This window comes from Acanthaster planci, linkage group LG08 (assembly GCF_054643075.1).
Source record: "Acanthaster planci isolate LZ-2023a linkage group LG08, COTS_SCS, whole genome shotgun sequence".
Classification (NCBI taxonomy): domain Eukaryota; kingdom Metazoa; phylum Echinodermata; class Asteroidea; order Valvatida; family Acanthasteridae; genus Acanthaster; species Acanthaster planci.
Window position 1 is genome coordinate 10,195,419 of NC_141784.1, and position 12,811 is coordinate 10,208,229.

The 12,811-nt window shown below is 43.1% G+C and overlaps 1 protein-coding gene across 1 annotated transcript; it reads left to right on the forward strand.

The window, feature by feature from the left end:
- The first annotated feature begins 789 nt into the window (after nucleotides 1-789).
- leo1 (LEO1 homolog, Paf1/RNA polymerase II complex component) lies at nucleotides 790-12,718 on the forward strand. The gene is made up of 12 exons (XM_022235072.2): nucleotides 790-986; nucleotides 3,355-4,491; nucleotides 4,880-5,011; nucleotides 5,713-5,852; nucleotides 6,034-6,191; nucleotides 6,788-6,872; nucleotides 7,297-7,394; nucleotides 8,071-8,205; nucleotides 9,195-9,330; nucleotides 9,563-9,755; nucleotides 10,849-10,943; nucleotides 11,352-12,718. Exons 1-12 carry the CDS (start codon nucleotides 926-928, stop codon nucleotides 11,472-11,474), a joined length of 2,493 nt encoding a protein of 830 aa, XP_022090764.2. The 5' UTR covers nucleotides 790-925; the 3' UTR covers nucleotides 11,475-12,718.
- The last annotated feature ends 93 nt before the right edge of the window (nucleotides 12,719-12,811 follow it).

Sequence of the window (12,811 nt, forward strand, 5' to 3'; positions counted from 1 at the left end):
TTGTTAAATTAAACCTATTGCAATGTATCCATTTGTGCGAACTTAATCTGAGAAAATCCATGTACAAACTTATGCACAATTTACTCCCTTCCAGTTTTAATTCTTGTTTTACTTTAGCATCTAACATTCATAATTATAATACCCGATTAACTTATAATACTCGAAGCAGTGTGTGGGGAAACTTGTATGGCTAATTTAACAGAACGTGATTGGCTAAGAACGATGTTATTCATCAAAGGTATCTTGTACTGGAATGGTCTAGATGGTCTCTCAAATTGTTACCTTCTTTATCTGTGTTGTCAGAAAACTAAAAATCCAGTTGCTCGGCTCATATTTATTTGTGCTCTATTAGTGCGGCGTTGTTTCACACTTGTTTGTTTTTTCTTGTTCGTCTTTTTGTCTGTCCTATGTTAGATTGTATGGTTGTTTTTGTCTGTCTGTAGGATGGGGGGTAGTAAAGCGTTCCTGCTTAATTATAACCTAGCTGAAACCTAATTCATCAAATGTGTAATCCTATTTTATGTAATGTTACTCAATTCAATGACCAGGTATATTCAGTACTTAAGTAATGTAACGTGTTTGGTTACATTGTAAAGAATGACAGCATTGAAATAAATGTTTCATCATCATCATCATCATCATCATCATCATCATCATCATCATCATCATCATCATCATCATGTACATGTATATGGCTGGCGCGCTTGTTTTGCAAAACCGTAATTTAAAAAAAGGCCAAATTGTTTACGTAGCGCCCTCATGTGGTAAAATTTAATCATTCCCAGCTTTGCTGTGTGCATGCGGCGCAATATAATATTCTTTGATCACTAGTACATGTAGTATAGTAATCGGACAGTGTTCGCGTCTAGCAATGTAGCATGTCCGAAAACTAGGCTAAATTTGATCAACAAGATTTTCGTGTATCATGGCGGACAGCATTGAGGAATCTGAACTGTTCGGAAGTGACGGTGGTGATGATGATCATGGTTTGTAAAAATAACGTAGGATCTCGTAAGGAAAGAGTTCCATATATATAGGCCTACCACTACGGGCGGTGTGGTGAACTAGCCCCACTGCACGGACTCTCGCTATGGTGAAAATGTTCGGCGCACCCTCTTATTATCGGAGGCACAATTTTTTTTGCACACAGAGATGATCCTTAGCCTCTCTGCTTTCTTTGTGCCATCTATTGAATGATTTCACTCACGTCGTTGTGGTATTTCCAGTCTTTTTGCCTTCACCATTTCAATCTCACATTCGCCATCTTTAAAATAAGGTTGTTGAACATTACGTCACTTGACCCCTCAACGTCTCGACGGCTGTCCAATATCAAGAAATATCTAAACTGCTGCCCAAGTTTTGGAAGAGTCCATTGGTACTTGTAGTATCTTATCACTCAGTCCGTGTATTAGATATGTTTTGACATGGAACAATTAAGTACATGGTGGCGCCCATGTACTTAATTCGAGAGTTAATGTTTGGATAACTGGGCTGAATTCTTTTCAATGTAAACAGAAGCATTCATTTCTGTGTAATGGAAAATAATTATGTTAATTTTGCAAAACTTCCCATTGTCTATGGCTTTGGAAGCCATCTCTCTACTTTTTGCAGCAAAATCTCACGAGTTTTTCTGTGTAATCCTATAAAACCCTGACGAAGAGGTGGTGTGTGATCCTGTTCCGAGAACAGTGTTGTTGAGTCGTGCTCCCGCTGTTTGAGTGCAAGAACAAGAAATCCGTGTCAAGAAAAGGCCGCCCGAACTTGACCTAGGATGCGCACCCCAAGAAGTGATAGACTGCTAAAGGGTAAAAAAAAAAACCCTGCGCCAACAACATTTCAGCTGATGGCTTGGAATGAGTTCCATGTTTTTGCTATCACTGTAAGGAATAATTACTGGCGTCTGTATGTTGAACTCTTCCCCAGGGCTTGTTTGACAACGAAGAACCCCATGCCCCAGGTTGTAAGAAGTCGTTGCTGATTGAAGAGAACAATGACATCAGATTCTATCATGTCTATGTAATCTTCAGGTGGGGCATGGGGTTTGAGTATTTTAGTTCGATTTGAAAAATGTATGGTTTCATGCATTCACTTTCCCAATCTGGTTTGCAAGTGAAAAACTCCAGAAGAGTTCCATATACAAACGCCAGTAATTATTCCCTACAGTGACGTATTAGCCATCAGAAAGCAAAAAACATGTCCAGAAAAGTTCAGTTTACATGTAGGAGGGAAAATACGAAAACATGTGGAATTTTTCAGACCAATCTCATAGGATTTGCGCATAGGGTGTCAAGTGGCGTCCATATATGGAACTCTTTCCATAGTAATTGATTCCAGACTCCAGGGGAAAGAATGCTGCATCCTGACACTAAGACTAAGGCCTTCAGTCAGTCATTTCCAAATGATATGAATCTGGGACTGAAAAAATATTCCAAGTAAATTGTCTTAGCAAGACTGAAAATATAAAAATCATCCGCAGTTTTTTTTATACGCAACCATCAAAGTACATGTAGAGTCAGCGTGCTGCATTTGGAAGTCACGGTCTTTCTCTTTTGACCGTTTTGAGGACATGTTCAGGGATGTTACATGTGCTTATCATTTTGTCATGTTTGTCACTGAAACATTGTTTGTCAGTCTGTTGTTTTTCTTTGCATATTTTAATGCACATGTCTTACAAAACCACTGCAAGGGCTGTCTGTTTAAAGATCTCTTTCATTTGTGGACGTAGGTAGACTTGTTTTTCTTTAGACTAAGCATTCCTCCAAACCATGGGCTGAAAATTCAGACTTTGAGTACAAAATAGTTCTTCATGTATGGTTCCAGTGAAGCATTCGCTGTGTACTTGTGTGAAAGATTTTCTAGGAACACAGACCATTCAAAACCTGCACTGCTATTTAGCGTCAGCACTCACAGTGGTAACAAAGCATTAACAACTTGAAAATAGAGGTATTAGCATATTAAAAGACTCTCACGTGTGCCACTATGTGAGAAAATTGGTGAATGCCTCGAAATTATTGCAGGAAAAGGAACATTTTTTGTGATGTGTAGGGACCGATCTTTCTTTTCTCAACTGTCCAGAAACAGAAACAAGATGGCAGCCGATTGGGCTGCATGAGTAGGGCTTACCGTGTTGCCCCAATATTAACAGTACAGCATGTTGGCATAGGAATACTTGAATAATTTGTTAACGCTTGCTGATGCTTATTGACCCTTGTTGATGCCAAATAGCATGACTCTTCAAAACTTCTGTCATAAATTATTTGGACGATTTCTTTGCTTCCAGGAAGATTCACAGATTTCTGATTGCTCAAGAAATAGACAAACCGAAGCTTAACTTGTGTGTGTTTTCTTCTGTAGAGGAAGCAGAGTTGGAAATGGAGCACAGTGATCAGGGTCATCATTCAGGCAGCGAGCAATCGGAAGAAGGGGATGAAGGAAGCATGTCAGATCCGGAGATGATGTCAGATGGGGAAAGGGAAGAGATGGAGGAGGAGGAGGAGGAAGAGCCTCTCTCAGAAAGGGAGGAGCAGTCGGATGCAGACGACGATGATGCGGAGGTTGAGCAGGAGGTGCAAAGAGAAGATGAATCTGGAGACGAAGTCCAAGAGGACTCAGAAGCAGAAGCAATGGAAGATTCGGAGCATGAAACAAGAGAGGAATCAGATCAAGAGGCCAGAGTGGACTCGGACCAAGAGGCCAGAGTGGACTCGGACCAAGAGGCCAGAGTGGACTCGGACCAAGAGGCCAGAGTGGACTCGGACCAAGAGGCCAGAGTGGACTCGGACCAAGAGGCCAGAGTGGACTCGGACCAAGAGGCCAGAGTGGACTCGGACCAAGAGGGCGATTTGGACTCAGAGCAGGAGGCTCGTGAGGACTCAGATCAAGATGCCAGGGATGATTCAGGCCGGGAGGAGGATGAAGAGGTGGAAAGATCAGGAGCGGAGCAGAATGCAGAGTCAGACCAGGAGCAGGAGGCTGTAGACGAAGAGAGTGCATCAGGAGAGGACGAGGTTTACCAGAATGAGAAAGAAGAGCAAGTGTCTGTGCAAGACGAAGATGAGGAAGAAGCAGAGGAACAGTTTGAAAGGAGTCTTGAAGTTGATGAAAACGATGCTGAGAGAGGAGGACAGAGTGATGATGAAATGATTGAGCCAGAGTCGCAGGATGAGGAGCAACCCGAAGTTGATGATGCATCAGACCGAGAAGTTGTTGAAGGAGGAGATGGAGAGAATGAAGCAGAAAGAGACCTCGACGAGGGCCAGGAAGGAGCTATTTTAGAAGAGAGGGAAGATGAAGAAATCCAAGAAGATGACCAAGAGGATGAGAAAGAGCTGCTGGAGGAGGAGGAAGATGTAGGCATTGATGCAGTTGCTAGGGAATCAGGAGACGAGGACAGAGAGGAAGTCTCCGGTGAGGAGGCTGAGGGTGAGGAGGCAGGTCATCAGAGCGAAAAGGAGGATGATAGAGCACACTCTGATGAGGAGAAGCAGAAAGGTTTGAGAAGATTTGGCATCCTTGAAATTGCCTCAAATTCACACCAGTAGAGATTTTGGGGTAGATCTGGTCATTGTAAAGATCCTAGAATTTTCAGTGGGGAAAATGTCACTGCCAAAAAGAAACACTGATGCACAAGATATCACTTTACGGCCATATTCTGAATGTTGCAGTGTAGCATCCTTTGATTGAGAAAGAATTTTGGCTTACTGATGCCAAAGCAATTCAATCGAACTTCCATACTACATTTACATGTTCATTTAAATGTACACCTCCATGTAAGGGATACTGGCAAATATCCGTGTAGATCAATTTAGTGTTTTGAATCTATTGGTAGAGTTTCAGTCTCGGGCATTTGGCGAACTCTCTATTGGGCTGTTCTTTTCAGGGGATGATGGCCTTGATAGTGATGCTGATGAAGATGACTTCATTGGGAGGCGAAAGCCAAAGAAGAAGCAGAGAGCAGGGAGTGATGAAGAAAGTGACGAAGACTTGGAAGCTGGAGAGACAATGGATCCAGGTAGTCCACCTTCTAGCATAAACCTGAAACCCCTATCGTAAGGGGCTTCTTGCATTCTTAAAGTACTGTGTAAAGAATCAGAGTTGCATTCCTTGCCCTCACAATCAAGCCCCATCTACAGACAAATCTAGTGATTTTTCACAGTACATTCTCGATGGCCTCATTAATGACGGAAAGCATCGTCTCACAAAACTGTTACTTCCAACAGTAGGTATGCCGGTGATTACTGCTATTGGTGGGGGTCACTGCTGATAACAGGTGTTAGCATTTCCATGGTCACTGGATCCGTTTATAAGATGATCCACTTTGTGCGCAAGTGGCCCCCCATTGATAGGGATGCCAGTGACCTCTGTGTCTGGTGTCCCAATATACTAAAAGCTGCCCACACGCGAAGACCAAACATTTCAACAGATAGTAGGGCATACTGCTCAGTTGGTCTCACACCAAAGAGGTTTGCACCTACTCACACGTGCAGTGTTTCACAACCAAAGGGACATTGAATCTTTGTGAAAACATACTATATTCTTGTTCCTGCTAGGACTCGATAAGGGGGCAACGGAAGACTCCCTTGAATGCCCAAGCTGTTACTTTTTCCTGTTGTTTGAGGTTTAAAAACAATGGAATCAGTGGAATGTAGCATTATGAATGTAATCCAACCTTTACATCAAGCCCCAGTATTGTTATTTTGTCTTGCTTACTAGGTGCGGCATCCCAAGAAGCGCTGTTTGGGGAGGCAGACGACATCTCAGACAGTGACGAGGACATGGATGCCCTGGTGGACCAGCTGGCTGGCGGAACCCAAGATGATGCTGAAAGAAAATATACAGATGCCGAGGAACTGGTAAGTTCCATGGAGGACCTTGATTCGATTTGATTTAAAAATGGTATGGCGTTATTCCACCCTTTCACAGCCATTAACCAATGTCCAGTCGCTCTACAAAAGAGTACGTAAGCTGCAAGTCTTGAGATACGTCTTGTGCTTAGTGATCTCGACAATACTTCCGTGGCTCTTTATATTTCAGGAGGAGAATGAGAGGCAAGAGGATGAAGAGGAGGAAGGAGCAACTCAAGAAGTCCCGGAAGAGACCAGGATTGATGTGGAGCTCCCCAGGTTGCAGTCGGACCTCGGGGATGAACTCCATTTTGTCAAACTGCCCAACTTCCTCAGTGTCGAGACCAGGTTGGGGCTGTTTAAAAACCCTCCAAGTGTCCAAAACCCTTCAGAAACCAAAACGGGATTTCATTTGATTTTGTTGGATATTTTGGATTTACTTTTCCGGCAGTAGTATCCTTCTTGGATACTTCAAAATTCCTATAGGAAGGTGGAGCCCAGCCACTGTTTGATGCACCTCAAAAGTTGGAGCACAAAGTTCATAGTAGCAGGGTTCCTGCGGCCTGGAAAAGTCATGAAAAAGTCATGTAAATTTTTTTCTGTTTTCCAGGCCTGGGAAAGTCATGGAATTTTGTAAAGGTGACTAAAGTCATGGAATTTTGAAGCACAGTGTGTGATTCGTTTACCAGATATAAGTGCATAAATTGCATGATTTTATTCACAACTTTAAAAGTTCGGATAGTCCAAGAAATTGTGTTATTGGGTCATGGATTTTCATGATTTGGTCATTAAAAAGTCATAGAATTTATTTGTCCTTTAGGTGCAGGAACCTTGTAGTGATAATTTCTTGTGTAGTGAAGCAGTGGAAGGGTTCAGGAAAGTTCATAGTGTTAAACCTGACTAGTGTCACTAAGAGAAGGATTTCTGTGTTGCTCAAATTGCAGACCATTTGACCAAGCCTTCTACGAGGAAGAAATGGATGAAGATGAAGTCTTGGACGAAGAAGGGAGAACGAGACTCAAACTTAAGGCAAGGAAGATATTATTAATTTCTGGTAATGACACCAAGGATTCCTCAAAACTGTCCTAGGCACTGTAGCTCGTAAGCCTGAAGAAACCTGTAGAGAGGAGACAATGAGAAGCAATCACAGTTTTAGAGGTGGGAGGAAAACCCCAGAGGAATATTCTGGGTAAAACCCACGGAATCGGGTAGGGACTGAAAACCTAATCCACATGTGGACCATGCCAGGATTCGAACCCTGACCGCAGAAGTGGAAGGCAAGGAAAGAACCACTATGCCAACCTGACTCCCCAAATTCACTGATGGTTGCACTTGTCTGCCCGCAATGTTGGGACAGACATCATGGTTTTCTTCATGCAGTGGTCTGTTTTCGCTGATCACATCCATTCAATGTCTTCTTAAATTATTTGCTGTCTGTTTTTTCCCCCGGAAGGTTGAGAACACAATCCGATGGCGGAAAAGGTCGGATGACGAAGGGAACGAGATCACCAGAGAGAGTAATGCAAGGATTGTCCGATGGTCTGACGGCAGGTAGGCTTCACAACGGAATGCAGGCAGTGATGTCGGCATAATGTAAACAGACAAGCAGAAACACTGACTGATAGACAGACCAAAGATCAGTACCAGGATTGTATCAAGTTGTAAAGACTGGCGAAGACTGAAGAACGTGTCTACGGCTTGAAATTATGCATATCTTTGGGCAATGCATGAAGAAACTAGCTGGCAGGTTCTATATTTGGGTGCACTGTTTCCTTGTAATTTTGACTTGACTGAAGGGCCTGGAGGTGATGCAGTGTTATATTGATTGTTAGCTTTGTTTGATGGAGGAGACCACCTGTTGCAAATTAAATGCAGCCCCATAACTGATAAGGATCTCTTTCAGGTGCTGGAACCTGCTGGAAAATACCATTTGTCTCAGCAATTTAAGTTTTACTGAACATCTGCAGTGTGATGATTTTACACAGTCATTGCAATGGGCACTTTTTGGTGTGTGTTCAGGGTTCAGTTGTCAAATTGTTGAAGAGTGACTTGCGCCTTCATTCCAGCTATCCTAGTATTGGTTGGGAGAATGGAAGTTTTGATAAGGGCATTGCATTGTTCAGCAACCAACATTTGTACCAAAATGCCTGTGCTACACCACTGTGGCCCTCTTCAAGGCAAACAAGCAAATGTTTATAAATGGAACCCCTTGTCATTTGTCACGCAGCATGTCTTTGCATCTTGGCAAGGAAGTCTTTGATGTCTACAAGACCACCATACAGGGAGACCACAACCATATGTTTATCAGACAGGGCACAGGGCTGCAGGGACAAACCGTCTTCAAGACAAAACTTACCTTCAGGTCAGTTTAAACCTGGGTTCCCGTCTCCAGCTGCATCTGAAATTTTATGGCTCGGACTGGATTTGTATTTACTGTTGAACAAAGTACCATAAATTTTTTTCTCCCACGTTTTGAACTGCCTTATGGCATGGAAAGAAACCAGAACCTTTATCCACTTCCAGTAGACGTGCTTGGGTTCTCCAAACTTTTGTCAGACGTGGCCTTGGAATTGACTCTTCTCCCTTAAGTGTTGAAGGATTCGGTGCTGGTGGCAAATGGTTGTACCACAGTGTCTGTCAAGGGCAAATCCACAACCAAATTTCGGGGGGGGGGAGGCACAAAATTGTTAGGTATTAAGGGGGACCAAAAATTTGGAAATGTCTTTATGTAACATTTCATGGCCTTTCTCAGGGGTTAGGTTAACTCTTGGGGCTTTTCATGCACTTTCAGAACAAAAGGGGAAAAAATTTCGCCCAAAGCACCTCCAGTCATTTTTTTTTTCTTTCAGTGGGTCATGGCCCCATTGACCCCACCCCAACTCTAACTAGATCTGCCATGATGTCTGTAAAGACTGTATAAACAATGAGCCAGTTCAGTATTTCAAAAACCTAAGGCCCTTCAGAAACAAAACACGCGCCTGAGTCAGCGTGTGGCCATGCTGATGGGACAGACTGTCATGCGCGCATGTACCTGTTCCCGAATAGCCTTTTGTACTGAGCATGTGCTGTTGGAAACCATAGTGGCTCATTGGAGCTCTGCAAAATAAGCTTTGTGTTAGAAATCTGACAAACAGCCAGTGGTTTTGAGCATTGTAATCTGCTGCATTAAAGGCTGGTAGGGAACTTTTACATTTTGATGAGTTGCGGCCAAAACACTGGATTTGTGGTGATGCCAGCACCTTCGCGGCAGAAATACCCGAAGCTTGGAATTTATTTAAAACGATTGTAGGAAGAGACACTGAATGTGTTCAATTGATGAAATTTATTTTCAACCTGTTTTTTTAATCACAGACCGCACTCAACGGACAGTGCAACTCACAGGAAGATGACACTATCTCTGGCCGACCGTTGCTCCAAGACCCAGAAGATCAGAGTGCTACCCATGGCTGGGAAAGACCCTGAAACACAGAGAGCTGAGAAACTGAAGGTGATTACCCTCTTCTCCCTCGGCACTAGTGAAGGACTTTGCTCAGCACAAGTAGAAAGATATATTTTAATCACTGTCGTACTTCATCCGACAAGAATATAAGCAATGTGCCTCTTGAAAAAACAAATTCAAAAGTGTAACTGCTTAGAGGGTAGCAGCAATGAATTTTTCCTTGAACAATCTTCAATGCATGAAAATGATTTGGCATTATTATTTCTCCTGTGACATACAGCAAGAGGAAGACCGACTACGTTCTCAGATACGCAGAGAGAGCGCCCAGCGTCGCGTACGTGAAAGGGCCCACAATCGCGGACTGAGCGCATCCTACCTGGAGCCAGACCGAGAAGACGAGTTTGATGATGACGACGAAGGAACCATAAGCTTGTCGGCCATCAAGAAGGGCGTGAAAAGCTCCATCGGAAGACGTGAGTCAGATGTTGATGTTGACAGACCGTGTCCAAATCAACAGGCTATGGCTAGCGGTAATACATAAGTCTATAGGAAGTGGCTGCAGCCGCTAGTCATTGCTTCCATAGTGTCACTTTCAGCCATAGCCGCAACTTTTGATCATGGCCATATATAGCTTTCCAGTACAGGGTCAGATAAGGGCCAGCTTGAATACCCTATGACCTTCAACAGGGAGTCGACTTACTTTCAATAATTATTTACCCTCAGTCATGGTGCTTTACAACCAATACAATTACAATTTGAGAAGTCATGACATTGTTTTGCTGAAAATCTTCCTGATTCCCCCAAACTCCACCAGTGTGAAATTTTGCAGGTAGTGTGTTGGCTATTCTCATGTATGCAAAGTCAGATTGCCAATTTAATGCGAGTCTTGATATGATTGAGGTTGAGGAGTACTTGGCCATGGGCACTTGCTGTTCATCTGAACAGTTGAGGGTGCCCTTCAGGCTGCCCACAGCCGCCTGATGATGGCACCAATCCTGCATGCATTCAAGAAGTGCATGGTATATTGAATCAGTACCTGACAGTATCAGAGGCCGAGTTCGGGCGGCTTGTTCTCGTATGTTCACAAACAGCTCGATTTGTTGTTCGTGGGTCGGCCGCTCGAGCACCGGGAACAAACAACCAATGTAGGGGCAAGCAACATGGTGGCGGCCATGTACGTTATTCGAGAATTCATGTTTGGATGGGCTGAATTCTTTTTGATTTTAAACAGGAACATTCATTTCTGTGTTACGGAAAATAATCAGTGTTAATTTTGCAAAACTGGGTTGGGTTTGGGTTTGGAAGCCAGCTCTCTACTTTTTGTAGCTTCAAAAATCAAAATCTCGAGTTTTTCCGTGTGTTCCTGTAAAACCCTGACCAGGAGGTGGTGTGTGATCCTCTTCTGAGAACAGTGTTCTTGAGTCGTGTTCCTGCTGTTCGAGCGCGAGAACGAGAAACCCGTGTCAAGAACAGGCCGCCCGAACTCGACCAGAAACGCTCGTTATAAAACTGATAAACTCATGTCAAAACCCATTCTTGTAATATTTAATGTTCTTGTTTTTCCAGCTGACAGACATCACATCTACTCGTCAGATGAAGATGAGTCCGACAAGGAAGACAAACTTCTCAAGGCAAAGACCTTGAATCTGGACAGTGATGAGGTGAGGAGAATTTGCACGTACTCTTTCAGGGAAATCTCTCTGCAGGGGTTAAACTGAAGCTTAATTCATAAGCACAAGAGTCTGCTGTAAAAGAAATACGTGAAGCCGAAAAGTGGTCTCTTTCAGAAAAATACTTGATGGTGCTGACAGTACTGTGAATGGACCGGATGAGTATTTCAAAAAAGGACAGGGTCATTAGAGAACAGAAAATGTATAGGAGTCGGCATACGGCAGCATCGATTGGGCAGACCAGACACCTGAAGGACGCTGGACGCACTTCATTTTAAGCATACACTGTTGAAATACTTAAACTGGCTCATTGCACCTGTTATGAATCAGTCTCATCATCAATTTGTTCTGTTGTCCTTTAAGAAAAATTACATTTGAGCATTTTGTGTTCTGTCACAGTCTGATGAGGAGGAGCCTAGCCGAAAGCGCAAATCCGAGGAGGATGAGGGCTCCCGCAAGAAGAAACGAGCCGTGGTTGTCGAGGACGATGACGAAGATGATGATGACGATGCCGTCGACTGATTGGACGGCCACGTCAACCCTTCTCAACAAATCAAGAAATAGTCATTTTTAATAATCTGCTCAAAACTTGGGCCAGTTTTATGGAATGCTGAAGACAGTGTTTTAAATGCAAGCTCAGAACAAGTATTGCTTTGAGAAAAGAGTACCAGCCAAAATGTCATGTATATTGCTTGTAACTGGTACCTCGCATATTAAATGGCAAAGTGTTATTCTCTGCAAAGCAGTTCCATCGATTTGGACCTTGATGGAACAATTTTAGTTTTTGTACTGGGCAATGTGACATGGGATGGATTGGTACTGTTGAAACAAGGTGTGCAGGAAAACAGCATTTGTTATTTGAGAACGTATGAGTTAATGATGTAGTGTGGTTGTAGGCGCACAAGAAGGGTTAATACGCTGACATGTCTTGGTCGTGTTAAATCATCAAAATTTGCATGTTCACTTTTGTAGGAGATGTATTAAAGCTTTGCAGTTCTGGTCCAGTCATATTCTGATTGCTGGCTACCTAATGTCATATTAATGGGCTGCCACCGGTAGACATAGCAAGAACTTCAACAGCTGAGTTGCCCTGCCATCTGCAAATGTGTAACCACAGACATCAGTCTCATTATCGTAGGCCAATTAGAGTTGCCTGCAACAACCTCCAAGTACTGATGTCCGTTCAAAATTCGCAGCCCAATTTCACAGCCGCCTGGCCAGTTTCCTTGAAGCAGGAAACAGCAGAGTACCAGTCCAAGGCATGTTCTCTGTTTGATGACACTTATGCAGGTATTTCCTAATCATTTCTTGGCAGGGATTTTCTCGGCGAAGAAAATCTCGAACTTGGCTCATTGCCAATCCAGTTTCATTGGGTACTATTTTTCATAAAACTAATTTTCTAGCCAGGACATCTTCTAAGGCATAAAAATGAGATTATATCCATTGTCGCTGTAAGGTCACGTCCAATATGTTTTGTCCATAGTAGTCAAGTTTAATTTCCGTTAAAGCTGAACATTGCAACACTCTGTATATCAACTGAAGCACATGCATTAAGTGCTCCTTTGCCTTTTTGAGCCAAAAAATTGAATAAAGAGATTCAGTGTTTTTATGTGGAATGTGGCCTTTATAGTTGGCGTTGAGCTGTTTCGTTAATCCCATCTTTCAAGATGCACTTGGGGTTTTCGAGAATTTGCAGGATTGCGGAAGACAGAGCATGGCGGCTGTCAGTATGCACCATGCTTATTAAATACTCAATTTAAAATCAAGCTCATGCACAGAGAGTGGTACTGGATTTCTAGTGTTCTGACATGTCTGCAGGGGGGGTGAGTTATGGATTTAAGTTTCAGCATTTTGAGGAG